The sequence below is a fragment of the Muntiacus reevesi genome, chromosome 6 (genome assembly GCF_963930625.1).
Source record: "Muntiacus reevesi chromosome 6, mMunRee1.1, whole genome shotgun sequence".
Taxonomy (NCBI): domain Eukaryota; kingdom Metazoa; phylum Chordata; class Mammalia; order Artiodactyla; family Cervidae; genus Muntiacus; species Muntiacus reevesi.
This window is the reverse complement of record NC_089254.1, coordinates 101,726,868-101,754,435: the sequence shown is the minus strand read 5'-3', so window position 1 is coordinate 101,754,435 and position 27,568 is coordinate 101,726,868. Positions and strand designations below refer to the sequence as shown.

The 27,568-nt window shown below is 43.9% G+C and overlaps 2 protein-coding genes and 2 non-coding genes across 4 annotated transcripts in view; 1 reads left to right on the top strand and 3 right to left on the bottom strand.

The window, feature by feature from the left end:
- The window catches only part of ARHGEF5 (Rho guanine nucleotide exchange factor 5), a 30,893-nt gene extending 27,308 nt beyond the window's left edge, over positions 1 to 3,585 (bottom strand). The window contains exon 1 of the mRNA XM_065939754.1: positions 3,474 to 3,585. The gene's annotated coding sequence lies outside the window, so the exon portion shown is untranslated. The remainder of the gene's footprint in view (positions 1 to 3,473) is intronic.
- Positions 3,586 to 10,688: 7,103 nt separating this feature from the next.
- On the top strand, positions 10,689 to 10,761 carry TRNAR-CCU (transfer RNA arginine (anticodon CCU)). The gene has a single exon. It is a non-coding gene; the product is annotated as a tRNA-Arg (tRNA).
- A 4,934-nt stretch (positions 10,762 to 15,695) lies between these two features.
- On the bottom strand, positions 15,696 to 15,768 carry TRNAG-CCC (transfer RNA glycine (anticodon CCC)). The gene has a single exon. It is a non-coding gene; the product is annotated as a tRNA-Gly (tRNA).
- An 8,168-nt stretch (positions 15,769 to 23,936) lies between these two features.
- Positions 23,937 to 24,878, bottom strand: LOC136170374 (olfactory receptor 2A1/2A42-like). The gene has a single exon (XM_065938523.1). The coding sequence runs from the start codon at positions 24,876 to 24,878 to the stop codon at positions 23,937 to 23,939; it is 942 nt and encodes a 313-aa protein (XP_065794595.1).
- Positions 24,879 to 27,568: the final 2,690 nt, after the last annotated feature.

The following is a 27,568-nucleotide window of genomic DNA, read 5'->3' as shown; positions in this document are numbered from 1 at the left end:
GATCCTGCTGTGACGTGACCCTCTTCTTCCAACCGCACATTAAATAATACACTTGCTCACCATAAACATGTTCTAAAACTTGGCTCCTACCTGCCTAAGGAGACCCTGTGATTAAATCTGTAGTCTCGCCTCTCTGACATGGGTATTGTCCCGGTCCTATATCCATACACAGGCTTCCCTGATGGCTCCATGGTCAAGAATCAGTCTGCCAGTACAGGAGACATGGGTTCGATCCCTGGGTGGGGAAGATCGCCTGGACAACCCATTCCAGTATTCTTGCCTGGGAAATCCCATGGAGAGAGGAGCCTGCTGAGCTACAGTCCATGGTGCTGCGTAAGAGTCTTAGCGACTAAACAACAGCAGACCCAAACACTGTCATGTCCTCAAAACAAGCAGCCTCTAAATACATAAACGTGTTTCTGCTACATTCAGGTTGTATCTACGGACAGTATGTGCTGGACGAACATCTTCAGTTCCACTCCGGTCACGTAGTGCATGTCGGTCTCCCACTGACACTATTGCTAACACTATTGCTAATATCCCATTGGCATTACTGGTGGTCAGCGGCTCAGCCCGCATATGCCTATTCTTGGTTCTGTGCTATAATCCTATGGGAATCAGGCTTTACAAACCAAGAATGTGACAGAGCTAAAGGAAATCTGTAAAACGTGGTTTCATTCACATAAAGGCATCAAGAGAGAGATTTTTTTTGCACTTCCCATTATCTTAGAGCCACTGCCTCATGGCTTTCTGCACAGGGGGTGAATGATCATTTTTATCCCAGCCAGGCAAAGACAAGAGCATAGCACCACAGTGACCTGGTCTTCCTCCAGGCCAGGGTCATTGTTGCATCTGCTGCCCCTGTTCACATGTGACTTCTTTCAGGACAAAACTCCTAGTCACCCCAATGACAGTGTGCAACGGAACTCAGGCTCCTCTGTAGAGCCCCCAACACCTTAGCTCTGGTCTATTTCAACTCACCAGATGTGAATTTGTATTTCAAAGACATCCCTCCTCCTCACCTGCACCCCTCATCACACGACTGCTTCTTCAGTCCAACGCCAAGTGCCAAGTGTACTTTTGAAGACCATGCTTTCTGGATTTTCCAGCAGTTTCAAATATCCTGACTTACACCACAAATCACTCAAGTACTCTCGCAATTACAGTACTTCTGCATTTACACTGTGTCATCTATATTCTATTTTAGGAAAATACCCACCAAATCAAAAGATATGTTCTCATTTGGCTTTCAAAAATAAGACCCATACATGGATGCCTTTATTCACTGTTTGACATTACTGCCCTCGATGCTACATCAAAATAAGAATAGCTTTCTGGACCACTAACTGCTAAGACCTGTGTCCTATCTATTTGAAGAAGGTAGAACCCCATCATCGAAATGAAAAACTGTAATAAACACCTCTATTTCCTAATGTTTAAAAATATCACATCATCCACTGCTTTGTAGCATTTACACTGTGTCATCTATATTCTATTTTAGGAAAATACCCACCAAATCAAAAGGTATGTTCTCATTTTGCTTTCCAAAATAAGATCCATAGATGGATGCCTTTATTCACTGTTTGACATTACTGCTCTCGATGCTACATCAAAATAAGAGTAGCTTTCTGGACCACTAACTGCTAAGACCTGTGTTCTACGTATTTGAGGAAAGCCCCACCAACCAAGTGAAAGCTGTAATAAACACCTCCATCTATTCCCTAATGTCTGAAAATACCACATCATTCACTGCTTTGTAGCCCCAGGGGGCTTACACAGACCATCACTAGTGGTAATGCTAACACGAAGCCCACAAACCCACCAGTGGCCCTGGTGCCATCCACACAGAAGTGTGAGTGACCTGTTTGTGTCCTTAACATAGACCCTGACGATCACGTTGCTGACACTGTACGTGACCAGTTCCAGTTCACTCCACAGACGTGGTGAGTGACTCACCGCTGTCTGCACCAGATGCTGTAAATCATCTGCTTGGGTCTACACCACTTGAGTAACCCCGATCCCGTCCTTGTCCACACCACATTGCGACTGACCGCTCCAGACACCACGAATGACATATTCCTTGTCTATCCCACAAACACTATGCTTAATGAGGCCGCAGACAACCCCAGACAGACCACACTGTGGGCAGCCATACACTCCAGGAACCCCGAAATGATAAAGACTCTTGACTAAGAACCACTGTATCCTTCTGATAAGAGATTCCTCCTCCCACCTCCTGCCTTCTCTTTCTGCCCCACCAGGACAATGACCTACATTCCTCCTTCGGGACACTCTCATTTGATTGATGCCCCACATCCCTTACCCTCCCCAGCCCCCCAAGAACCGTCTCCCTGGACCTGGTTCCAGTTTCAGGCCCACAGACTGGCGAACAAATGATCCCCATTTTGCCAGGGCCCGGGGTTGGGGGGTAGGGGCGGTGGGGAGCTAAACCAGGAAGTCTGAACAAGAAGCCACATCAGGAGCTCTTTAGTCAGGGGCTGGGAATTCTGGAGCCGCCAAGGATGCAAGACCCTGGGCAGCAGTAGGGGAACAGAAGGGGACTAACGATAGAAAAGTCACCCTCCCTCCCTTGTCTGTCGGACACACCCTTTCCCTCAATCTGACAAGAGTCCTGGCCAGAGTTCACGTCCAGGCAGACAGGAGGGCAAATCTGGCTTGGGAACCCCAGATTCAGGAAGGCGAGCAGGGGCTTAGACCTGAGAATCGAGGTACGGAGTTGGGAGCGATGCTCAGAATCGGGGCTCAGAAGGGTGTTCTAGCACCCCCGCCCCCACCCCAGCTCTGAACAGCTCCCTTCCTACCTCGCCCGGCTCTGAAGGCAGTGCTGGGATCCGCAAGAAGCTCTGGGAGCCCTCCCCGGGTGTGGGGAAGCAGGAGAGGGGGGCAGGGCGCGAGCCCTTGTTTATAGGTTGAGGCACCTCCTCGGCTCCCAGCGAAGAGCTTAGACACACACACCATAGGCGAGTCCACATGCAGATAAGCGAAGGAAGGCCCGGCCCGAGTGGGGAAAAGGAGCCAGCAAAACACCTCCAGGGACGGCGTCCGTCCACAAAGGGAATCTCGGCTACACCTTATTACAGGAGCGGGCTTTCCCCAGGGCCTGGACTTGGAAGAAAGAGCCCTGATTACCGGCCCGCGCAACATCTTAGGGGCAGGGTGCCCATTTCCGAGGCGGGGACCAGGCCGGAAGCAAAGTTTTCCAGGCAGGAGCCCTTCCTCCCGCTTCTCTCCCCTCTCGCAGGTCCAGGTGCTCGGGCCCCGCGCCCCATCCCCGCCACCTGCCCGGCGCGCTCCCCCCCCCCCCCCCCCCCGCTTTCTGGAGCCCGCGCCCCGGGAGCCCGCGGGGGCTGCTCCCAAGGTGAAGGCCTCGATTCCGGGGCTTCCCGCCCCCTCCCTCCCCCTCCGCCGGGGCGCCACAGCCGCCCGCCCGCAGCCGCGCACCGGGCACCCACCTGGGTCAGTGTCACATGCTGTCCGGGCGCCCCCCGCGTCCCCTCGGGTCCCCCGCCGGCCGGCCGTCCCCAGCGCAGGCCCCGGCCGCCCCGCCCGGCCGGGAGGGAGGGATCTGGTTCTCCTCGGAAGTTTCAGGTGAGGAAACCAGGGACACACCTTCCTGGGGGAGGGCCGGGGCCGGTCCGCGCCGCGGCCTCATTGGTGTGCAGGCAGCGCCCGCGTCAGAGCTGGGAAGTGCCGGCCGGGCCGGGACGGGAGCCCGGGGCCCGCGGGCCGCCCGAGGGCGTGGGAGCGGAGAGCGGACCGCGGGGCCTCCCCTGGGCCGGCTAGGTCTCTCAGATCTGCCTGGTGTTTCTCCTCCCGGTGTTTCTCCAGGTCTTTACCTGAGCTGGCCCCAGACCACCCCCGCCCCCTACTTCGGTGATCTTCTTTCTGCTGATGCTCACCTCTTGGCCCGTCTGTCTCTTGTTTTTCTGTGTTCGTCTGTATTTGAGTCTTCATCATCAGGCCTCAATGTTAATTTCTCTTCCTTGATGGCTACCACTCTTGCTACATGAGGAAGGGTGTATCAGGCTCCTTTTTCACTTTTCTGCCTGCACTCCCGCCCCCCCAGCCCTCAATCCCCCAGTGCCCCGTCTTTCCCTTTCCTCCTGGCTCTTGACTCCCTAGGAGGCCACCTCTCCCAATGCCAGGCCTCTCCAAAATAGCTTGTCCAGGTCTTTCCTCTTTGTATGATCTGAGTTCACATCTCCCAGGACGTGGGCTCCTTCTGGCTTCTTCCCAGGCCAAGTATGTGTGTTGGTATGTAAGTATCTAAGCCTATATCTCAGGCCTGTGCATTTTCTCCTGCCTATATTTTTTTCCTCTGATATTTTCATGGACACTTTGTGTTTTCTTGGTCTCTGAGACCAAGGTTGAGTGGGTCTATCTTTATGCATCTTCACAGACTTCAGGGAGGGCTTCCTTGGTAGCTAGCTCAGCTGGTCTGTCTGAAATACAGGAGACCTAGGTTCAGTCCTTGGGTTGGGAAGATCCCCTGGAGAAGGGAACTACTACCCACTCCAATATTCTGGCCTGGAGAATTCCATCGACTCTATAGTTCATGGGGTCACAAAGAATCAGACTCAACTGAATGACTTTCACTTTGCAGGCTTCAGGGAACCCATAACATTCTATGGTGTAGTCCCCTATGCACCTGGTAAGAATCCCTCATGTAGGGGACGGAGATTTTTGGTATGTTCATTTCAATTAGATCATCCCTAACCTCACTCATTACTCCAGGGGTTTCCACGATGAAATAAGTCATGCATGTTAATTCAGTCGTGTCTGACTCTGTGTGACCCCATGGACTGTAGCCCACCGGGCCCCTCTGTCCATGGAATTCTCCAGGCAAGAACACTGGAGTGGGTTGCCATGCCCTCCTCCAGGGGATCTTCCCCACCCAGGGATCGAACCTGCGTCTCCCATGGCTCCTGCACTGGCAGGTGGATTCTTTACCACTAGCATCACTCGAGAAGATAAGTAGAATCTTAATGGGCTTTCAGACTGTTTTGTTCTTAGGACTGCCATGGTCTATAAGCCCAACAGCTAGTTGGTTAGACCATTTCCAGATTACTGTGCCCACTGACTACTGCCCTGATCCCAGCTGACCAGGCCGACCAGCATTGGAACAGGCTTTAGGACAGAATGTCACTTGGTCTCTTCTCCAGTAGGGTCCTGATACCTCTCTGTATTTAAAGAATGTGCTGCTTTGGCTGTATTACTCTGAGAAGTTAAGCCCTCAGTAGTCCAGAAAGAAGTCTTTAACCTACTCTGAGCTGCTGTGTAAGGTGTGGGTGGACATGGGGAAAACCAGGACCTAGAGTTAAGGTAAGCACAGGCCTCTCACTTGCCATAAGCTCAGCAAGAGGATAAGATTGGGGAGTGCAGTTAGTCAAAAAGTTTAAGCTGGAACTGTCTATTTCTCAATTAGGAGAGAGAATTGAGTCCAAAGTGTGAGCTAGCCCTTGATTTCTAATGGCTGAGCCGAGCCAGTTGGATCCTGGGCAGAAGTGACTGATCTCTGCTGTTTCGTCCTATCTCCTAGGAGTGAGTAGTATGGTCAGAGGTGCTGGGACTGCCTTCTTCTTTTCTTCTTTTTTAATCTTTTGGCTGCGCCATGTGGCACGTGGGATGTAGGATCTTATTTCCCCAGCTAGAGATCAAACTCACGCTCCCTGCACTGGAAGCACAGAGTCTTATCACTGGACCATCATGGAAGTTCCTGTCACTGCCTTCTAAACCAGCCTGATTATCCTTCCTGCTCCCCTCTGGCTTCCCTTGGTTCCCCTTCTAGCCCTTCATCTTCTCTTAGTCTTCTTACCCCTTCATCTTCTCAAGCCTCAGAGACTTGACCTTCTCTTAATCTGCCAACTTTGACCTATTGGCGTTTTTGGTTTTTTTTCTTAAGTCACTACCCTTGAGTCAGTGATCTTGAGGTCATTGAGAGTTAGGCATACAAGGCTTGGCCTGACTTTTCAACTAGTAGTTAAGATATAGGAAAGCTGAAAATTACCACTTAGGGAGTTGATTCTCCCCATGGAGCAACCCTGTCTGCAGGGTGTTTGCAATGTGGGAATCATCCAGCACTCCAGTTTTCTCTTCCCTTCACTTTGCATAGCATTCTTCTTCTTTTTTTTTTTTTTCTTTTCCATGTTCTTGGTGAGTGGGCTTCTTAATAAGGCCTGTCATCCTATTCCAAGATCTTGATATTTTGCTTGGGCCGTTTCCTCTACAAAGGACCAGAGAGGAGAGAGAATGATACAGTAGAAAGAGGATGGAATTTAGATTCAGATACGGGTGGATTTGAATCCCACCCTCACCACTTTCCAGTGGTTCAGCAGGTAAAGAATCCACCAGCAAAGCAGGAGACACAAGAGACACCGGTTCAGTCTCTGGGCCAAGGAAGATCCCCTGGAGAAGGAAATGGCCAGTATTCTTGCCTGAAAAGTTCCATGGACAGAAGAGCCTGGTGGGCTACAGTCCAGTGGGTCGTAAAGACTCAGACATGACCGAGAACACACAGCAGAGCTCACCACTTACTTAATGCAAAAATTTGGCATTATTAACCTTCCTGTGCTTCCACTTTGTCTTTCTAGGCTCCGTTTTACTACTGTCTTATGTGGGGAAAGTAATATTTAATAATACCTGCCTCCCTAGGTTGTTGTGGTGATTCACTAAGCTAATATATAGAATCACCTTAGTACAAGGGTAGAAGGTGATTGACATGGGCTGGTTTCCTTTCCTAACAGTGCCTGACAGTTATGCACGTTGAATGAATACATTTACAATGAGAAAGCGAAAGATCTCGGAAAGGTAAACTAATTCAAAAGTAAAGTTATTTAAAAAGGAGAGATGTATTCAATGGGGGAAAAAAAGGTTCTGGATTTGGGGAAGGTGGTGCATTTTAACTGGAGTCAGTGCCTTTGAGATCCAGCACTGTGTGGGAAGGACAGAGAATTGTCCTGTGTGGTTCTAGGTTTTGAGAGCAAAGGGATTATTATAGTGACCTTTTGAAGCAGGAACTCGTCGGATTTCTCCCCCGGGCTGTCTCTGACCTGACCAGATGTCCTCTGGGTCCCACGTTCTGTGGCCCCACGCTCTGTGGCCCCCCACTTAAATGACCCTCCACTCATCCAGGATCCGTTCTTCCTATACCTCTCTGGCCTTTTTGATTCTGCTTTTTACAGGATCCCCGACCCACCTTAGAATGATTTTGAACTCAGTTCTTTTCTTAATTTGAGCAACGGTGGTCTCTCCATCTTTCTCCTTTAAATCCACCCTGACTTGACCAGCGTGGTTCTTAACTATCCTGTTCTATTCTGATGAACATGTTTTTCTTTCTCTCCCTTGGTTTCCCTTTATTTCTTTTCTGAAACTTTGCACATTGGCTGTAGCCTTAATGTAATGCTATTCAAGGTATAAATAGTGATTGCCTATACTTTTTTTCCCCTTCATTTACTTAATATGCATTTTTTTTTAAGAACTCAATATACAAAAACCAACTCTGCCCCCAGAAGAACTCTCAATCTAATTGAGGAGAAACAAGTAGCAAATAAGGATGACAGAGTGTAAGGAGTATTATGTTGGGATCTCCACAAAGTGTGATGCAGGCATAAAGGAGAGAGTACTGCTTGGAGAGCAGGAAAAAGCTTCATGGATAAGATGATGTTTGAGTTGACTTGTCTTTAAAAAGTATTCTGTTTCATGGTGGAGAGGAGGAAAGGCATACCAATAGCGGGAATGGAATATGCCAAAATAGAAGCATTAGCCCCAGGGAAGTCCCTCTCACCATGAAGTGTGGTAAAGAAGTAGCAGAGAAGAAAAAGAAAAAAGAAGTGGTAACTATGTAAGGTGATGAACGTTAATAAGCTGCATTGTGGTGATCATTTCATAATGTGTATGTATATTGAAACATCAAGTTGTGTACCTCAAACATATACAACTTTAATTGGTCCATTATCCTCAATAAAACTGAACAAAACCCTTTAGAGGAGCCCCATCTCTGGAAGCATAAAGTCCAAATTCAATAGCCTGTATGACCTTCAAGATCCTTCATGGCTTGACCTCACACTCTCCCCAGGTCTGTAGAGGTTCACAGTTCTTGAAATTTTACCTATAGGTATTTTTAGCTTGGGCACATATATCTCAGGATAATATTAATATATAGGCCTCTGCATCTTATTTGGGCTCCCTCAATGGCTCAGCAGTAAAGAATCCACCTGCAATGCAGGAGACACAGGAGATACAGGTTTGATCTCTGAGTTGGGAAGATCCCCTGAAGGAGGGGGATAGCAGAGACATTACTTTGTCAACAAAGGTCCGTCTAGTCAAGGCTATGGTTTTTCCAGTGGTCATGTATGGATGTGAGAGTTGGACTATAAAGAAAACTGAGCGCCGAAGAATTGATGCTTTTAAACTGTGGTGGTGGAGAAGACTCTTGAGAGCCCCTTGGACTGCAAGGAGATCCAACTAGTCCATCCTAAAGGACATCAGTCCTGGGTGTTCATTGGAAGGACTGATGTTGAAGCTGAAACTCCAATACTTTGGCCACCTGATGCGAAGAGCTGACCCATTTGAAAAGACCCTGACACTGAGAAAAATTGAGGGCAGGAAGAGAAGGAGATGACAGAGGATGAGATGGTTGGATGACATCACCGACTCAATAGACATGGGTTTGGGTGAACTCCGGGAGTTGGTGATGGACAGGGAGGCCTGGTGTGCTGTGGTTCATTGGGTCGCAAAGAGTCGGACACGACTGAGCGACTGAACAACACCTGGAGGAGGCAATGGCAACCCACTCCTGTATTCTTGCCTGGGAAATCCCATGGATAAAATACCTGGGAAATAATACCTGAGAATGACCACATCATTCCCTAGAATGGTTACAGTGTGTTTTATTCATTTGTAAATAATATACAAAGTGAAAGTGAAGTCGCTCCATTGTGTCCAACCCTTTGCGACCCTTTGCCCACCAGGCTCCTCTGTCCATGGCATTTTCCAGGCAAGAATACTGGAGTGGGCTGCCATTTCCTTCTCCAGGGGATCTTCCCGACCCAGGGATTAAAGCCAGATCACCCTCATAGTAGGCAGACTGTTTACCATCTGAACCACCTGGGAAGTCAAATAATATACGTGTGCTTTATAATATAGAAAATGAACATTTAAAATAATGAGACAAAAATAAATGTAATGAAAAGTTCTAATATTTTCATCCCATTCTCCCAGTAGATCCACTGAGCATCCTGCTGTGGATATCCTTTCATTCCTTATAGAAAGTATGGGATCAATATTTCCTTGGTTGGACCTCAATTCTTAGATTTTTACCATCTCCAATAGTTAGTCTACAAGCAGAGTCACCCTTTTCAACCCAAGTAGGCACTCTCATTCAATTATTTAATTTCCTCAATTATTCAACATAATATTTGTTGTGTTTCCATTTTGTGCAAGGCATTGAATAAGAGGCTGGGGATATTATGGTCCACATAGTCCTTACCATGTCAGTTTATATTGTTGTTGTTCAGTCGCTAAGTCGTGTCTGAACAGTATGGAAAGGCAAAAAGATATGACACTGGAAGATGAGTCTCCGAGGTTGGTAGGTGTCCAATATGCTACTGGAAAAGAGTTGAGAAATAGCTCCATAAAGAATGAAGAGGCTGGGCCAAAGTGGAAACAACGCTCAGTTGTGGATGTGTCTGCTGGTGAAAGTAACGTCCAACACTATAAACTCCATGAATTAAGGTAAATTGGACGTGTTCAAGCAGGAGACGGCAAGAATGAAGGTCGACATCTTAGGAGTCAGTGAACTAAAATGGACTGGAAGGGGTGAATTTAATTCAGGTGACTATTATATCTACAACTGTGGGCAAGAATCCCTTAGAAGAAATGGAGTAACTCTTGTAGTTAATGAAGGAGTCTGAAATGCAGTACTTGGATGCAATCTCAAAAACAACAGAATGATCTCGGTTTGCTACCAAGGCAAACCATTCAACATTGCCGTAATCCAAGTCTCTGCCCCAACCACTAATGCTGAAGAAGCTGAAGCTGAAGGGTTCTATGAAGACCTACAACACCTTATGGAACTAACACCAAAAAAAAAGTGTCCTTTTCATAATCAGGAATTGGAATGCAAAAGTAGGACGTCAAGACATACCTGGAGTAACAGGCAAATTTGATCAGATTATGTTACGACAGCGCATAAACAGTAAACAAGTGATTACTTAATAGGTATTATAATTTTAGTTGGTGCAGAAAGTTTATATGTTTAACTTAAGGGAATAAGTCTGTGAAGTTGGAGAAATCAATCGTTTGGGAGTAAGATTTCAGCTGACTCTGAAGGATGGATAGAAATGAACTAGGCAAAGAGGATGGGGCAGAGGGTTTCAGGAGGAGGTGAAGGATTTGAAAACCCAAGGCTGGAAGGTCACTGGCTTATTTTAGGAACTGAACAAAAGCTAGAGTGTTTCAGATCTAGAGGATGGGGGGAAGGACACTGGCACATAATGAGACTATGATGTGAGTGGAGACCAGAGATCCTGGGGAGCCTGGCTGGACCACAGTTAGGATATGAGTCTTTATCCTGAGGGCAGGGGAAGCCATTGAAGGATCTAAAGCAGGGATTAAGGGCCAGATTTGCATCTCAACAGGGTCACTCAAGAGTATAACAAATTGCAACTTCCCTGGTGGTCCAGTGGCTAAGACTCTGCACTCCTAATGCAGGGGGCCTGGGTTTGATCCCTGGTCAGGGAACTAGATCCCATATGCCATGACTAGAGATCCCACACCCTACCAACAAGATCAGAGATCTCACGTGACACAACTTGAGCCAGACCTGGCACAGGTAAATATTTTAAAAAAGAGAGTATAACAAATGATCTCTAATCTTCCCTTTCTTATCTTTTGATTGTACTTAGAAACCTGCTTTTCCATTACCCTCAACTTATACTTTCCCTTCTCCTACTTTCAGCAAGCTCTTACGCATCCTTAAGATTCAACCTCAAGGTCACTTTATTTGGTGAAGTTTCCCTCTTCTCTATTCCAAACATCCACACCCTTTGGAGCTAATCTCCATAATGGCACTTCCAAGGTTTTTTACTATCAGTTACCCGTTTAACTTTGATTTGGGGTGGGTAGGTGCAGAAAGTGGATTGATTACAATCTTCACGGCACACTGTCTCCTCTGGCTCCTTTGGTTTCAAGTTTCCTCCATTGTTTTGCTTCTTTACTCTGTTTGTGTTATAAAAAAGAACTCTGTGTTGTTGGACATATTTTTCAGTTCAGTTTAGTCGCTCAGTCATGTCCGACTCTTTGTGACCCCATGAACCACAGCATGCCAGGCCTCCCTGTCCATCAACAAACTCCTGGAGTTTACCCAAACTCATGTCCATTGAGTCGGTGATGGCATCCAACCATCTCATCCTCTGTTGTCCTCTTCTCCTCCTGCCTTCAATCTTTCCCAGCATCAGGGTCTTTTCAAATGAGTCAGCTCTTCGCATCAGGTGGCCAAAGTATTGGAGCTTCAACTTCAACATCAGTCCTTCCAATGAACACCCAGGACTGATTTCCTTTAGGATGGACTGGTTGGATCTCCTTGCAGTCCAAGGGACTCTCAAGAGTCTTCTTCACCACCACAGTTCAAAAGCATCAATTCTGCGGTGCTCAGCTTTCCTTATAGACATATTTTTAGTTTACATAAATGCTATTGTGCTATCAACTCTTATGATTTTCACTTTTCCAAATCAGAATACATTTTGAAGGTCTAGTCATTTTTCTTTGTGAACCTTTATCCCTTCTACTTTTATTTTTCTTTTGCCCTATTTTCTTTTACCCACCTTTAATTTTACCTTATGTGTGAATGTGTATGTGGATGTATATGTTTATGAGCCATATTATATTCTTTTTGTACATGCACACACAAATACATGCTTATATATACAGCTCTTACAGGGGCAGGATGAGGGACTCAGGGTCCCAAGAATTCCTGTGATGTGGGCTTAAAGTCAAATATTTCTTCTATCATTTTGTAGATATATATTTGATTTTTTTTCTTATTTAGGAGAATCTGGGAAATGTGCATTATGTCTTTTTTTGATATTTTATCTTTTTTAGATGAAAATCTCATCATATTATTGAAAGAAAGAGTTGAGTTTTTATGTATCACCTCTCCTTCTGATGGCAAAAACTGATAACCATGTTTTCGGCCTCATTCTTAATCTCAAATCCTTACTGTCTAATTCTTGAAGTATCTTGCTCCAGCTCTCAAAGTCCCCAGGGATTGTTCTTAGGTGTAAGTGTAACTCTTCTACCTTTATTCATATTGTTCCATTCTTCTTCAGAAGGCAGCCAAGACTCCCTCAGCCACACAGCAGGTCTTCTGTCTTACTCCTAAGAGCAGACCCAGAGCATCCTGTTACCTGCCTGTAACTCCCTGGGGGGGCAGAGAGGTTGTGGCAACAAGAGGGAGAGGGAGTGACCAGCCGTGTATTGCTGTGTCCCAGTTTTGATTGCCAAGGCACGGAATGGGAGACAGAAAAATGGAGATGAGAATAAAGATGGAGAGAGAGAGATGCCATTCACTTTAGCAGAAAAGTCCTAATTCCCTTATGATACAGATAGTCCTGCTCCCGTGGCTCCCTTAAGACAGAGATACTGAAGTCATTAAAGATACAAAAGTAAAACATTTGAGAGTTAGGTGGAGAGTTCAATCCTATCCTTTTGGTGATGATCAAAGAGGTCCAGAGAGGCTGTGGCTTAAGACATCACACCCCTAGCTCCTAGGTAGTGGCCAGTTGGTTAGCATCCGCCTGATCACTCAGGCTACCAAGGCAACTGGGCACTTTATTTGGATGGTCTGCATTCGTGATATCATGACTGTGCATGAATTCAAGGTAAGGTGCTCGTTGTGGGATAGGCAAAGGGCAATTATGACATGGACTCTGTCCCAGAAGAACTTGGAGAATTTAGATGCAAATGATAATATTCTAAAGCAGCCTCTGATAAGCCCAAAGAGAGATTAAAAATTCCAACCCAGGGAAACTTAAAGGAAAGTATGAGTAAAGTGGTAAGGAAAGGCTGAGTCTTGAGCTGCCCCTGGATAGAAAGTGTGGATGGGTGTGGGAGATACGTTCCCATGATCGCTGACACTCTACACCACTCCTTAATATGCAGGTTCCATTCCCGATACGGGCTTGATGGGGGTTAGAGCAGCATTTTGGAAAGGTGTGGGCAGCAGGTGAGCGCGAAGCGTTGAGACACTGACCCAGGTATGTGTGGGGGTGGTGGAACCATTATCATCTGAAACAACCTTCACCCTCATAGCCCACGTCAAGCTCCGCCAGAATGTCTTTGTACCAAGTGCTTCTTTGAAAGACTCATCAAACAATTTGGTCCCCAATCCTAGCATACTTAGGATTCCTCCTTCCTGAAGGAAATCTGAATCTTCTGCTTGGCAGAAGCTATAGCACCATCTGGTGGAAATAAATGCTTTAGATCACAAACCTCTCTGGTCACAGAAGCTGTCTTTGCACATATCAATCTTGAAATGCTATCTTGGCTCTAAATCATGCTGGGAACACACCATTTTCAAGTAACAGAAGGTTTTTTGTATATTTTAGATTTTGGTCTCATATATTCTAATGGTTAAATTAGCAGCTTTCGATCAGTGGCAGCTTTCTCATTTTCAGAATAATTCCATATACTTAGGGTCCACTATTCTCTTATCTCAGAATTGTTTCCTTTAGGCTCTGCATCCTCAGATGTGGGTTTTAAACATGTCCCAAGGGATCCTTTTCATTGTGTTCATGGGAAAGATTGAGGGCAAGAGGAGAAGGAAGTGACAGAGGATGAGATGGTCGGATGGCATCACCAACTCAATAGACGTAAGTTTGAGTAAACTCAGGAGATGGTGAAGGACATGGAAGCCTGGAATGCTGCAGTTCGTGGAGTCGCAGAATCAGAGATAACTCAGCCACCGAACAACGAACAACAGGGATCCTGTCCTCTCTGAATTTAGCAAAGCAACTCTAAATCCCCAAAGAAAATAAAAGGAAGAAACACCGACTGAATGGCTCGGACTATGTTTTAATTAAAATAATGAATGCATTGCATCATTGAATAACTACTGAGACTTTTGAAAGTGAGCAGTCTGCTTCTCAATTTCTCTTTACTCTGGTTTGGTCTACATCAAATATGGAATTGATTCTCCCTGTGAAGGTTTGGGACTTCAACAGGCTGCCCTCTAAACAGTTTCAGGCTGCTTTAGAGTTTTAGGTTAGTTAGTGTGAGTTTTGTGTAAAAATCTGTCTGAACTTTCTCAAAATATGATTTTTAAAAAAATCATGTTTTACACATTGACATGGTTTGAAATGTGAAGATATAAAGCTTTTCCTTTGATATGCTTTGTGTGCTTAGTCGCTTCAGTCAAGTCTGACTTTGTGCGACCCCGTGGACTGCAGCCCGCCAGGCTCCTCTGTCCATGGGACTCTCCAGGCAAGAACACTGGAGTGGGTTGCCACGCCCTTCTCCAGGGGATCTTCCCAGCCCAGGGATCGAACCTGCGTCTTTCATGTCTTTATGTCATTGGCAGGCAGGTTCTTCACCACTAGTACCACCTGGAAGCCCCTCCTTTTATATAAGTCCTGGTTAAATGCCCAGGAGTGGGATTGCTAGATTATATGGTAGCTCTATTTTTAGTTTTTTAAGGAAACTCTATATTCCTATAATCCACAGTGGTTACACCAGTTTACATTTTCACCAACAGTGGAGGAGAGTTCCCTTTTCTCCATGCCCTCTCCAGCATCTATTATTTGTAGACTTTTAGATGATAGCAAGTCTGATTGGTGAGGTGATACATCATTGTAATTTTGATTTAATGAAAAGAAAACATCTTTTCATGTGCTCTTTGGCCATCTGTATATCTTCTTTGGAGAAATGCCTGTTTAGGTCTTCTACTCGCTTTTTGATGGGTTGTTTGTTTTTTCTTGATATTGAGCTGCTGGAGCTATTTATATATTGTGGGTGTTAACCACTTGGTTTAATTTTTTGCAAATATTTTCTCCCATTCTGTAGGTTGTCTTTTAATTTCGTTGATGGTTTCCTGTGCTGTGCAAAAGCTTATAAGTTGATTTGGTCCCATTTGTTTATTTTACTTTTAATTCTTTTGCCTCGGGAGACTGATCTGAGGAAATATTGCTACAATTTATAGATGTTTTGTTAATTTAGCTTTTCAGTAGGTAAAAGTGGCTCAAATGGCAAACAGCTTTCAAAAAGTTTTTCTTGACATTCTGTTTCCTTTACTTGTTCTAAGAGGTAGATTTATTGTGATGCTGGTGAAACTTAAGATTCAGCATCCCTACCAAGGGCCCCTTTCAAGGCCAGAAGTAATTTTATAGTCATAAATGTATGTTCTTTTTCTTAAAGAAGTTGAAGTTTTATAAACTTCAGCCTAGTTATGCTGCTGCTTGTCACCATCATTCCAGTTTCCAGCCTCTCTCTTTGGTTTCTTATGTATCCCTCCAGAGTTATTTTATGTACATATAAGCATATATGGCTATAGATTATCCACACCTCCTATCATACTTGTTTTTCTTACTGTAGCTTGGAGATTTTATATAAGATACAGAAGAGCATCTACATTGTTTTATTCTTGGCCATGCCAGGTCTTAGCTGTGGCATGTGGAATCCAGTTCCCTGACCAGGGATTGAACCTGGGGCCCCTGCATTGGGAGTGCAGAGTCTTAGCCACTGGACCACCAAGCAAGTTCCTCCACATTGTTTTTTGTTTCCTGCTAACTGCATGGCCTTCCATTGTATGGGGGGGGGGGCGGGGGGAGTGGTTACTGCTTTTTACGCAATCGGCCCCCACTTGTGAAACTTAGTGGATATTTGTTTTGCTTGGTTTTATTTTTGCCATTTTCTTGTCTTCTGGCAGGTTTCAGAGACTTTAGAGACTTCAGTTCAGTTCAGTCTCTCAGTCGTGTCCGACTCTTTGTGACCCCATGGACTGAAGCACACCAGGCTGCCCTGTCCATTACCAACTCCCAGAGCTTGCTCAAACTCATGTCCATCGAGTCAGTGATGCCATCCGACCATCTCATCGTCTGTTGACCCTGTTTCCCAGCATCAGGCTCTTTTCCAATGAGTCAGTTCTTCGCATCAGGTGGCCAAAGTATTGGAGTTTCGGCTTCAGCATTAGTCCTTCCAATGATTACTCAGGACTGATTTCCTTTAGGAAATGGTTGGATCTCCTTGCAGTCCAAAGGACTCTCAAGAGTCTTGTCCAACACCACAGTTCGAAAGCATCAATTTTTCAGCACTCAACGTTCTTTATAGTCCAACTCTAACATCCATTAGGGACTACTGGAAAAACCATAGTTTTGACTAGATAGACCTTTGTTGGCAAAGTAACATCTCTGCTTTTTAATATACTGTCTAGGTTGGACTTAGATGGTAGCTAAAAATCTCCTGTGGCCACTGGTTTCAGAAGAGGTGAGGATTAAAATAGGTGAAATTGGCAAGAGGAGTGTCAGTCTGTAGGTATCTAGGACTGTAACTCTTATCAAAACAGGTTCCCTAGTACCTACGATTTACAACCTAGCATAAATATGTGCATCTGCATGCTTATTTGTCATTGTGAAACAGAGGACTGTCTTGGTAAAGAAATCCTGGGTATCTGAAGGCAAGAGGAAGATATCACTGTAAGCCTAGGGTGCCTCTAAAATCCTACTGGGTAGGCCTTGGCTTCATAAAAGGAAAAATAGCTCAGGAAGTCCATATTACTCTATCAGTAGCATTGCTGCAGCCCACAGAAAGATTCCCACTGCACACACCCCAACAATTTGTTCTGCTGAATTCCATGGAGAAGGATCCAGGCATGGAGTACTGGATGACTTACTGCATACTAGAAGATTCAATCATTTTAGCATCCTGACTTTTTACCAACTTCACCCACTACTTCCTTTCTGCTCTTCCAGCTCAATACAAACAACATGGGAAAAACATTTTGGATAACTGGAAATGCAGACTTTTCCATTCTCTCCACCATCTTCAAGCATGAGTGTCCAATCTCCTATTATATCCTGCCTTCTTGGAAGAAAGGATTATTTATCTGTCTAATGGGTTATCTCAAATCTAACCCTTTGCCCAGATGTAACTTTTGTTCAGACAATCTTCTTCCAATCTTCCCCGAAGTATTATCTTCTAAAGAATTGAATTGTAGAGGGTTCTAGTTAAAAAGAGCACATCTTAAATCCTGTCTGTTTTATCAGGGGCCATGTAAAAAGTACTGATGCCTAAAGCAGAGACATTACTTTGCCAACAAAGGTCCATCTGGTCAAAGCTATGGTTTTTCCAGTAGTCATGTATGGATGTGAGAGTTGGACTATAAAGAAAACTAAGTGTCAAAGAACTGATGCTTTTGAACTGTGGTGTTGGACAAGACTCTTAAGAGTCCCTTGGACTGCAAGGATATCAAACCAGTAAATCCTAGAGGAAATCAGTCCTGAATATTCATTGGAAGGACTGATGCTGAAGCTGAAGCTCCAATACTTTGGCCACCTGATGCAAAGAACTGACCCCTTGGAAAAGACCCTGATGCTGGGAAAGACTGAAGGCAGGAGGAGAAAGGGATGACAGAGGATGAGAAGGTTGGAGGGCATCACTGACTCGATGGACATGAGTTTGAGCAAGCTCCAGGAGTTGGTGATGGACAGGGAGGCCTGATGTGCTGCAGTCCATGGGGTCGCAAAGAGTCAGACATGACTGAGCGACTGAAATGAACTGAAAAAGTACATAGAGAAAGTAGGGAAGGAGAAAAGAAATAAAGTGAGAGGAGAGAACCGATGAATCTCTATTTTATAGGTCTAAAAATGTTTAGTACTTTTCAGCTTAAAAATTGTTGATGTGTAATATTACCATTTTGAAATTCCCAGCTCCTCTTTGGAACAGACAGGGTGAGTGGCATCTTATTAATACTTCAAAGATGGGGCAAAAAAAACCCCAAAACTGATCATGGCACACCTGAACTCAGGTCCATGGGATTTCCTACTATCTAAAGACTTGATGATCAGGGCTGACACCAGCTGGGTCCCTCAGGAAGTGATCTGGGGAGTATTAGCAATTCAGAATGTCTGCTGTCCTGGGGCCTGGGGGCTTTGCCTTGAAGCTTTATTTAGATTGTGTGTCACAGAACATCAAACACAAATCGATCTGTATCACTGGGAGTGCTGCTGCTGAGGATCTGGAGGAGGCTCAAGTCTTTCTTCTCCGGCCTTTAGTACCACCAGGTTTCTCAAGTTTCCCTGATGTCCTCAAGGGCCAGAGCTAGGAACTCAGAGCCTCCGATTACTTGTGGCAGAGACTGCTAGATGATTAACAAAACCGTTTCCTATTATTCCTGGGAAATAACGTATGCTGGCCACATATCCCAGACTTCTTTGTGTTTTTTTATGGCCAAGTACTATATCAACATGACTTTTTTTCTTACTTATGAGAATCTTCCAAATACTATTTTATTTACCCATACTAAATTACTAAAACTTGTTTATTATAATAGTTATAAAAGATTCCAAAATATAGGCTTATATAATGTTTTATTTAACAACCCCACTGTTGAAGATATAAGGTTATTTGTGGCATTTGGATATTAAATTTAAAATAAATTTACACATACATATTTTTTAACATGTATATGTGAATATTTCTATAGGATATGTTCCTCGAATTGGAATTGCTGTATCCCAGGTGTGCAAATTTTAATTTTGGAAGACATATTCCCAAATAACCATGAAATCAATTTATACTTCCACCAGACTATGGGGAAATTCCTAATTGCCCATATGCTCAGCCACACTAAAAAGTATCAATCTTTTTCTTTTTGTCCAGCTGATGGGCAAACAAATGGTATCCCATGCTTTAAAGTAATTTCTCTAGTCACTAGAGAGTCTGTACATCTCTCATCATGTTCATTAGTGGTTTTCACTTGTTCAAACTGTGTGTGGTTCATTTGTCTCTACTGTATCCAGGAATTTTTGCTCAGTTAAACAATTTGTTTGTATATTACTACTTTGTTCATTATATTTATTTTGAAACTCTGTTAGCTATATTTTAATTTTTTTCTTAAAATGGAACTTCAGAATATTCAGGGTGATTTTCTTGAGTCTTACTTTACTGTAGGCAGAAAAAGATTCCAGAAGTCCAGGCTACGGGAGGCAGTAGGCTTAGTGATTATGGGTGCGGTTGTGGTGTCAGGCTGACCTAGATTAGAACTCAGGTTGTGTCATATACTTTCCTGTAACTCTTACCATCCCTGTGCCTCCATTTCTTCTTTTTAAAAATGAGCGTAATAAAAGTACTAAACTCGGAACTGTTACGAAGGTTAGACAAGATGCACATATTTCTGTTGATGCTTGGCAGAAAGCAACACAATTCTGTAAAGAAATTATCCTTCAGTTAAAAAATAAATAAACAAACAATGCTGTGATGTTTCAGGTGGACAGCAAAGGCGCTCAGCCATAAAAAAGCATAATGCATGTATCTTACCACAATACCTGAAACTTAATAATGCTCAATAAATACTATATATTAAATTATTATTTTAGAGATACAAAGTTAGACATTATTTAAGTTTATTCCAGGTCCCAGAACCTATCCAGTGAAATTACTCTTAACAACATCTGAGAAGGCCACTAAAATTTAACTTTTCTTAGAGTGGGCATTTCACCTTATGTTTCAGCCAGCCTTATACAATTCCTATTTCCTGGAACACTAAAATGTTCAACTCATTTATTAATTCAGCCATTACTATTGTGTTCCTACTATGTTTAGAGCCCAGGATATTCAATTATCTTAAGAATCCATTTCATTTTCTCTGCATGGAATTCATTCTATATTCCTTTGGAAAAATTCAACATCCAGATTCCAATGAAACATGAGGAAATTAACAGAGAGACAGAAAGTAGGAAATAAGAAAAACCCACAAAGATTGTCTAGCTCAACTTCTCATTTTATAGATGAGGAAACTACAGGCCAGAGGAGTAAAAAGGTTCTCTAAGGTCACACAGTGAGTCAGTGGGGAACTGGGGTGTCCTGAATCTAAGCCAACACTCTGTTGACTGAATCACACTGTGTTCAAGGATCCAGCTCTACTATTGGTCCAACACAACTTCAAAAATTAGAAACAAAGAGAAGCACAGGTTAAAGATCAAAATGAGCCAATGCTATTCAAAGTTTGTCAAGAAAGTAAGAAGTATAAGACACTCCCCTTGCTGATTGGGAAAACATAGCCGACAGCATTCCAGCTCTCCGTTCATTTGTTTTTGCCCCCTCTCAACAGCCCCTATTAACAACGATAATCTACACTTACAGTAAGTGGTAAACAGAAATCCTACGGGTCTGTGGTTGGCAATCCCCAGTCCACACGCCAAATATGCTGCAGGTGCCAATTTCAGGCTGCAAGTGAGCCTGCCGCCACACATGAGTTCCTGCTCCTATCATTATTGCAACTATTACTGATAACAGTCTCCACCCTCTTGCCTGGGTTTTTTAAGGACAGCACCTCCCATGACTTTCCATCTAGCACCAGTCCCACCCTGGCCTTCCAGAATCACAGGTTCAGCAGGTGGACATGCTCCTCTGCAAAGCGAACGACCACTGTTCCCTGTGACAGAAATGAATCAACAGTCCTAGCAGTGTTTTACAGTAAATGCTAAATTTCTACCCAAATGTGATTCATTTCCTCTCTGTGATCCTAAACCAATACTATATTCTTGATTATTAATATTCATCAAATAAGAATACACTAAAAACAAGAACTGGATAAATCTAAGGGATAGTAAGATCTTTGACTTAAACGGATACAAGGTAACACATTCCCAGGCCTGTAAGTTATGGGTAGAAATTTGGACACAGGGACTGTGATTTGTTCATTCAGTTTACTGAGGGTCTACTATGAACAGTACTGATGCCAGCCATTAAGTTTATGAATATCAGCAGATCCTCTACAAAAGAGTGGTGTAGAGTCACTTTAAAGCCAAACTGTCTGACTTTGAATTTATTTTATTTTATTTTATTTATTGTGTCCTTGGTTAAATCAATTCACTTTCCTAAAGTTCATTTTCCTCATCATTATATAAGGATAACAATTGTACCCACTCCACCGATTTGATACAAAGATTATTTGAAAGTATTTTATATAGTTCTTACCATAGAGTAAGCACTTCATAATTACCAGCTATGATTAAACTTTGTAAATATAACTCACAATTAGAGGGACTTGAAGATTAGCAATCAGAAGATAGCTCCACTGAAAATTTGGAAATGTGGCTGATAGTTAAAGCATCCTTTATTTAAGGAGTGTTTGCTGAGTGCTTATTCTGTGTTAGGAGTGTTAAGACATGAAGGATAAAGAGAGAAACTGATACTTGTCCTTCCCCACATGAAGAGATTATACATAATTGAGAAATGTTCTGTAGATCCCAGGTGAAAGATCAGAAAATGTTGGAAATAAAAAAACAAAATGTGAATGTCTCTGCCCAAGGGAAGGTCTCACGTGTTTTCTTAGTATTTGGTTGTGCAGGAACAGGTTCAGTGGGAGAGATGTCGGTCCCCTGGAGCCTTTGCCAACTGACTCATAAAGAGGCCGCTGAGTCTGAGCTCCGGCTGGGACCCCTTATCAGGTTGTTCCCTCCAAGGCTGAGTGGTCTTCTGTGCTGCTAGAGGAGATATGCTTCTGCACATGGCAACGTGCAACAATCATTTTAAGACTGTGTTAGGAATTATTGGAGTTAAAAATTACATCCATGTTGGACAAATGACAAGCACTCTTTCTAATGCTCTTGAGTTTGGCAAACCATCAATTGAAAGCTTCATCATTACCTCTTTCTGCCCTGTTCTCTGTTTTACTATCCTCCTAGTTGACAGGCTCTTCCTCTACCCTGGACCCTTGGAGTCACAATCCTTTCTTGCTCCCTCATTTTCACACCAGTGTAAAGTGAAAGTGCTTTCTTTAGCAAATTTAAGTACTTTTTCTTCGTGAAGCTCAAGGCCTATCTTTGACTGGATGTTGAAAGTTTTTCTTCTCCTCCACTTCCTTTTTCTCCCAGAACATCACAAGCTTTTTGATTTTTATATATAGGTATGTCTATGGGTTTGGTAATCAGATTGCCTAGGTCTGATTCTAGACTAGGTACTTATTAGCTGTGAGGCTTTAGTTAAGTTACTTAATCTCTTTGTCCCTCTGTTTCCTCGTCTAAAAAGTGGTGAATAGTCTCTATCTCATAGGGCTACTATGAAGATTTAAAAAGATAATACTCATAAGATGCTCAGAATAGAGCCTCACCATAGTGAACACTCAGTAAATATGTGTGCATTCATGCACACACATGTGTATGAACACGTGAGTGGTGTATGTGACACTAGAAATGTCCTAGTTCTGGGTCTTAACACCATGCAGGTCCAAACCAAACCTCTAATCTCGACAGCCTCCATTCCCACCCTCTTTGTGTTGCTACGAAATTCTGAACATCTTTAGCAGCCATGCCCACAGAACTCTCTGACCAGGGCCAGAAGCCTTCAATAAATAATACCTAGCTCTCCGAAATTCACCGTGGAACACATCAGACTGAGAAGAAACACAAAGCCTCCCAACATATCCTATGTTGGGATAGATTCACCTTATTCTTAAATTTTTTTTAATAACTCTGACAGTGAGGTACTACATTGTCCTATTAGTAGAAAAGGCTTGGGAGTCATATTGTTGGGATATGAATCTCACATTTGCCATTGCTTTATTGTTTGCATCTATAAAATGGGATGATAGTGAAAAATGCACTTGTTATGATGATGGAAGGAGATGACCTCTATCAAGTGTCTATCGATGTGAAGCAGGTGGCACAGAGTACTTAATACTACTGTTAAATATTTTTATTGCACTGCTTTTTCCATTCAGTTGCCTCTGTGTAGGGCTCTCCATTCACATCCAGCAATTGAAAGTTGGGCTGCAGCACTTGCTAACTCCTCCTTGGTGAAGAGTGTATGTCTATTCAGAGAGAATCTTAGATATTTTCTTGAGAAGATGAGGAGAGTTTGGAAACAAGTGGCCATCAAAAGACCAGAGCAGACTGGACAATGGGCTTTGTTGGGCAGTTCCCTGGGATGCCAGCGGTATGTGAGACTCACATTCTGATCACAGAAATTGTAAGGCTGATTACAGGATTCAATCAACAAAATCAATTTCCTCTAAGTCTAAGTAGGCATTTAAGTACAGCTTCCCTGGTGGCTCACAGGGTAAAATGTCTGCCTGTAATGCGGGAGAACTGGGTTTGATCCCTGAGTTGGGAAGCTCTCCTGGAGAAGGAAATGGCAACCCACTCCAGTACGCCTGAGACGGAGGAGCCTGGTAGGCTACAGTCCATGGGGTCGCAAAGAGCTGGACATGACTGACAAACTACACTTCACTATTTGTAAGAGAATTTACAAATGAGAGGAAACATCCACATGTGGGATGAAAATGGACAAAGTTATTCATGGATTCTGGGTCTCTTCCTGTAGCGACAGCATTTTTTAAAATTGTTATGAATGTGGTTATATCACTAACGCCTGTTGTTCTGCTATTATTGCACACACCCAGTGAAGTCAGAGGTCGAGTGTCAATTTTAACCTTTTGGGCTCCTTAGCAGTGGACAAAATAATTTTTCCCCCCTCTGGATCGTCTTAATTCACCAAGTAGTTAAATGAGAAAGTAAATATGGTTGATAGAATTAAATATAATGAATGCAGCAAAACCTAAATAATTTATGGGGAGGAAAAGACAGTGCTTTACAGGGTGTCTTGGATGACTTAGTCTTGGAGACACAGAGTGATGAGCTTTGGTAGATACTCAGTACCAAAGTTCCAAGTAAACTCTTGAGGCAGGGGGAGTGATTCAAATGTCACTCCAACAGGAAATGACTCTCCTTGAACAGTGTTCTTCTCAGGGTACCCTTGACCTCTGCATTCCTCAGGCTGTAGATCAGTGGGTTCAGCATGGGGTTGAAGAAACTGTAAAACAGAAAAAGGATCTTCTGCTGCTCCTCAGGGTGGCGGGACTTGGGGGCCATGTACGTGACGATGGCACTGCCAAAGAAGAGTCCGACCACGCAGAGGTGGGAGGAGCAGGTGGAGAAGGCCTTTCCGCGGCCCTCACCTGACTGGATCCTCAGGATGGAGGCCAGGATGCGCACGTAGGAGAGCAGCACCAGGCAGACGGGCCCGACCAAGACCAACACGGAAGCAGCAAAGATGACAGCTTGGTTGAGCCTGGTGTCAGCACAGGCCAGTTTGAGGACAGACAGGATTTCACAGAAGAAGTGGTTGATTTCATGAGGCCCACAGAAGGGCAGCCTTAGGAGGAGACCCACATGGACCAGGGCCAGGAGGGAGCCACATGTCCAGGAAGTCACCACCAGGCTGATGCTGACTCTCCAGTTCACAAGGACAGAATATCGGAGGGGGTGGCAGATGGCCACATACCGATCATAGGACATCACCACCAGGAGAAGACACTCGGTGTGGGCGAAACTCAAGAAGAGAAAGGTCTGTGTGATGCAGCCAGCAAAGGAGATGGGCTTGGCTGGACTCAGGAGGTTGAGCAGCATCTGGGGTACCGTGCTGCAGGCGTAGGCCATGTCAACGATGGCCAGGTGTGAGAGGAAGAAGTACATGGGGGTGTGCAGTCTGGAGTCCAGTGAGATGAGCCCCAGGATGACCCCGTTCCCCAGCAGGGTGAGGAGATAGAACAGGGAGAAGAGCCCAAAGAGGAGCATCTGAGTCCTTGGGCCAAGACAAAGTCCCAGTAGAATGAACTCTGTAACTATTGTCTGATTTTCTCCCATTTCACTATGAAAATGATAAAATGGGATCACTTAGGACAGAATTGTTGAAAACCTCTAGACATTATTTCAAAAAATAGCATTTTTAAAGGACCTGATTTTAAGGTGATGACTAGTTATACATTAAATTAATCATATAACCTGACATACAGTTTTACAGAAAGGGATTGTGTCACCATGATAGGCTACCTAGAGCCACTGACGCATGATGGGAAGAAGGAATGTCCAATCAAAAGAGGAGATAAAGTAACCGTGACATAGGAATCATTCTGGAGATCCACGTGTCAAGTTACTAAGGCACATTACTAAATTACAACAAGTTGCTAAGCTGCACATCTGTTACCAAGAAAATTTCTGGAATGTAGAAGTAATCAGTAAAGGAAGAACACCAAAGATGAGAATTAGAATGGTCCTAGAGAGGAGATGTAATTCCAGTTTCTCAACAGAAATATCCACTGTGCTGCCTTCAGCAAATCAACCTTTGCTCTCTAGATGTAGAGCAGTTTACATGATAACAGGAGGAACAAAAAGATAAAGAGCAACTTTTATGACAATGTGATTGTTTAAGTTGCTAAGAAGGAATCAGTGGATATGCTCCACATGAACTCTAGTGAATACCTTTATGTTACGATGAGTGATGAAATCAAACCAACCATTGGCCGTGAATGTACTGGTGCCATCATAGTTACTAATTTACCAAACAACTGTTTTGAATAACAACCTCTACAATCTGTAGGGGTTGGGTTTGGGAGTGTTGCACGGCATTTGTGTATTGTGAATCTAGACCTTTTGTGCAAGTGTGTAAATGACATAAAGTCAGGCACTCACACGTTTCTTTGAAGGCTGTGGTGGGTGTGTGTGGATGCCAGTGAAACACTTGAAGATGTAGTTTCCCATGAGCCACCTGTAACCCTACCACTCTACGTCTATTAAAAGAGAAAATCTAGGTCATAAAATAAGTGGGAAAGGCCATACCTGGAACAAGTGTGTGGTAGGCTTCAGTATTTGTGTGATGGTTCAGCATTTGCATCGTGTACCATATGTGAAATTCAAAAAGACAAGACATGACAATTCATTAAAAATCAACTTGGTCCTACTTCAGCAACACAAGAATTGATATCTGCTTTACAGATAGCCAATTTTTTTTGAAAAGTAATTTAGTGAATTTGTCATTTTAGAGATGTATATAGCATTCCTTTGGTGGTTCAGTGTTTGATGCTTCTGTGAACTGGTGATGTTTGTTTGTCCTAAGTCTGGATAACAGCTTCTGCAAAATACCATGTACAAATGTAACATCTTTGCTGGTGCAAACATTTACTTAGCACCTTACTGATAGGCAAACACAACCTGAGGCTGATCTATTGAACTTGGGCCTGCTTATTTTGGAAGAAGCAGCTTCTCCAGGATTAATGTACAGAAAGGTGCTTTTGTTGATAATATCCTGGTCTAGTTGTCATTAATATAAATTAATACCAGTCATTAATACCAATGGAGACAATAATGAGATATTCCCTGAGGAACTCGGAAAAAAGAGAAATAAAACTTGTAAAGTCTACTCATCGTGAATGGGAAGAACTGGAGAAGGAAAACAAGAGAACTTTGTAGACATATAACTGGAGAATTCTAAGTGCATCCAAAAAGCTCCACTCAAGAAGCTTTGATGCAGTCTCATGGAGGAAGGGTTTCTCTGGTGGCTGTGTGTGGTAAAGAATCTGCATGCAATGCAAGAGACCTGGGTTCAGTCCCTGGGTCGGGAAGATCCCCTGGAAACAGAAATGGTAACCCACTCCAGTATTCTTGCCTCAGAAATCCCATTTTCAGAGGAAGCTGGTAAGCTACAGTCCATGGGGTGGCAAAGAGTAGGACATGACTGAGCGACTAACACTTTCACTTCACTGTTTTTCATGGAAGAAGGAAGAGAGGATCTAGCTGTGACTCAGGAATCCAAATGTAACAATTGTGTGAGGTCCTTGTCTATGGAAAGACTGAGGAATAAAGCATGAGGTGATCCATGGACCAGTGGTTATCAGCACATCTTCAGCAGTGTCCAGGAGCGTCTGGCCTGATGGGATGAGCATGCTGTCCTGCTGCAGGTCTGTGTCTACAGGTCAGATGGCTTCAGTGATCAGGGATCAATACCCTCACTGGTAAGACCTCCAGTTAAACACCTCGCTACCTCCCACCCTGATTTCCATGCTCACCAACCAACCAGGAGATATTCATTTGCCTTCTTATGCAGACATTTTGACAAAGAGGATGTGCTGATAATCAAAGTTCTTGCCAATTTTTTATAATAAATAATTCCATTCAGGGTTATTTATGGTTATTTATGCCTGAAAAATCCCATGGACGGAGGAGCCTGGTAGGCTATAGTCCATGGGGTCGCAAAGAGTGGGACACGACTGAGCGACTTCACTTTCACTTTTCACTTTCATGCATTGGAGAAGGAAGTGGCAACCCACTCCAGTGTTCTTGCCTGGAGAATCCCAGGGACAAAGGAGCCTGGTGGGCTGCTGTCCATGGGGTCACACAGAGTCGGACACGACTGAAGCGACTTAGCAGCAACAGAAGCAGCAGCATGGTTATTTATGGGCCAGGTCATAGGCAGAGACAATCACATTGAAATACAACCCAGGGAAAGCTTTTCTGAGAAGTTAATTGAACTCCTGAAGGACATCCTCACTAGATCCTTC